We start from the raw sequence: 1,205 nt of genomic DNA, 5'->3' as shown, positions 1-1,205 counted from the left end.
GTTCATCTTGGAGTCAATAATGACTCCAAGATCCCTTTCTGCCTCTGTGCTCTCAAGAAGGGAGTTTCCCATTCTATAAGTGTGCTGCTGGTTTCTACTGCCTAAATGCAGCACCCTGCACTTGTCAGTGTTGAAACGCATCCTATTTGAAATTATGAAATTCATTCATCCTGGATGAAATTATCTAGTTTTTAATTTACTGTTTTATTAACATTAAACGTTTAAAGGAAATACCCAGATAATAAACATTTTGAAAGTACCAATTTAAGAACAGACTTTAACAGCTTTTTGAACTTAATAGGCAGATGCATCTTGAACTTTTACCACATAAAACCTTAAAACTGTCTGGATGCCCAAAGGTTGCTTCCAATCAACATTGGTACCGATAGTATTTTAGAAGCTGCTTGACTTTGTTTAAGCCTCATTTAAACTGAACTGAGTTCTGTGAAATATTTTCAATATAATTGGAGTATGAGCAGTGATTTTCTAAGAAAAGCAGATGCTGTGAAGAGAAACAGAATGCACACTCCAGCTGCTTGTCACTGCTATATATAATTGTTTTTTAAGATGCTGAGTTTTAATACTTTCTGTCTCTTTCAGGCCTCTGTGTAATGATTGCAGCCTCCATTTATACAGATAGGCATGAAGACCTGCACAAGGCTGATGAATATCTTCAGTTTAATGCTGCTAGTGGCGAATATGGGTATTCCTTCATCTTAGCCTGGATTGCGTTTGCTTTTACTCTGATCAGTGGTGTGATGTACCTAATATTAAGAAAACGTAAATAAATGTCAGCAGCTAGTTATTTCTGTCACTTCAGTACAAAACCAAAAAACATCCAGTAACCATTTTGTATATAATCGTTTATGTGGTTTTGTAGTAAAGGTATTGTTTCTCTAAAATTGTACTGTGTTCTTGGTATGAAAAAGACCAGCAAACAAAAAGTTTACTGGAAAACTTGACTGTCTAGGATAAAGGGTCTGGCTTTGGCCAGATTAGATTTCTTTGTATAGTTCACCACTTTAAATTGCTGTCACTTTAACTAGACATTAACAAACATGTTTGGACTTGTCCTCTCATAGATAGGTTTACATCATGCTTAGTGTCAGAGACACAGCACATGCTATTAAGTCGTTAGCAATCTTTCCCTTTAGGGATAAGTGTGGAGAAATATGAGACCCAATTCAGAAAGCCTAAAACCATTT

General features: G+C 35.9%; 1 protein-coding gene across 3 annotated transcripts in view; it reads left to right on the top strand.

Annotated features, from left to right (window-relative positions):
* The window catches only part of EMP2 (epithelial membrane protein 2), a 39,842-nt gene extending 38,896 nt beyond the window's left edge, over positions 1–946 (top strand). For all 3 annotated transcript variants that reach the window (XM_019540095.1, XM_019540097.1, XM_019540096.1), the window contains exon 5: positions 601–946. In XM_019540095.1, coding sequence (XP_019395640.1) covers positions 601–788 — 188 coding nt within the window. In that variant the 3' untranslated portion in view covers positions 789–946. The remainder of the gene's footprint in view (positions 1–600) is intronic.
* Positions 947–1,205: the final 259 nt, after the last annotated feature.

The sequence above is a fragment of the Crocodylus porosus genome, unplaced genomic scaffold (assembly GCF_001723895.1).
Source record: "Crocodylus porosus isolate Cpor-Errol unplaced genomic scaffold, CroPor_comp1, whole genome shotgun sequence".
NCBI lineage: Eukaryota > Metazoa > Chordata > Crocodylia > Crocodylidae > Crocodylus > Crocodylus porosus.
The sequence above is the reverse complement of the archived record's forward strand: the minus strand, read 5'-3'. Positions and strand labels throughout refer to the sequence as shown.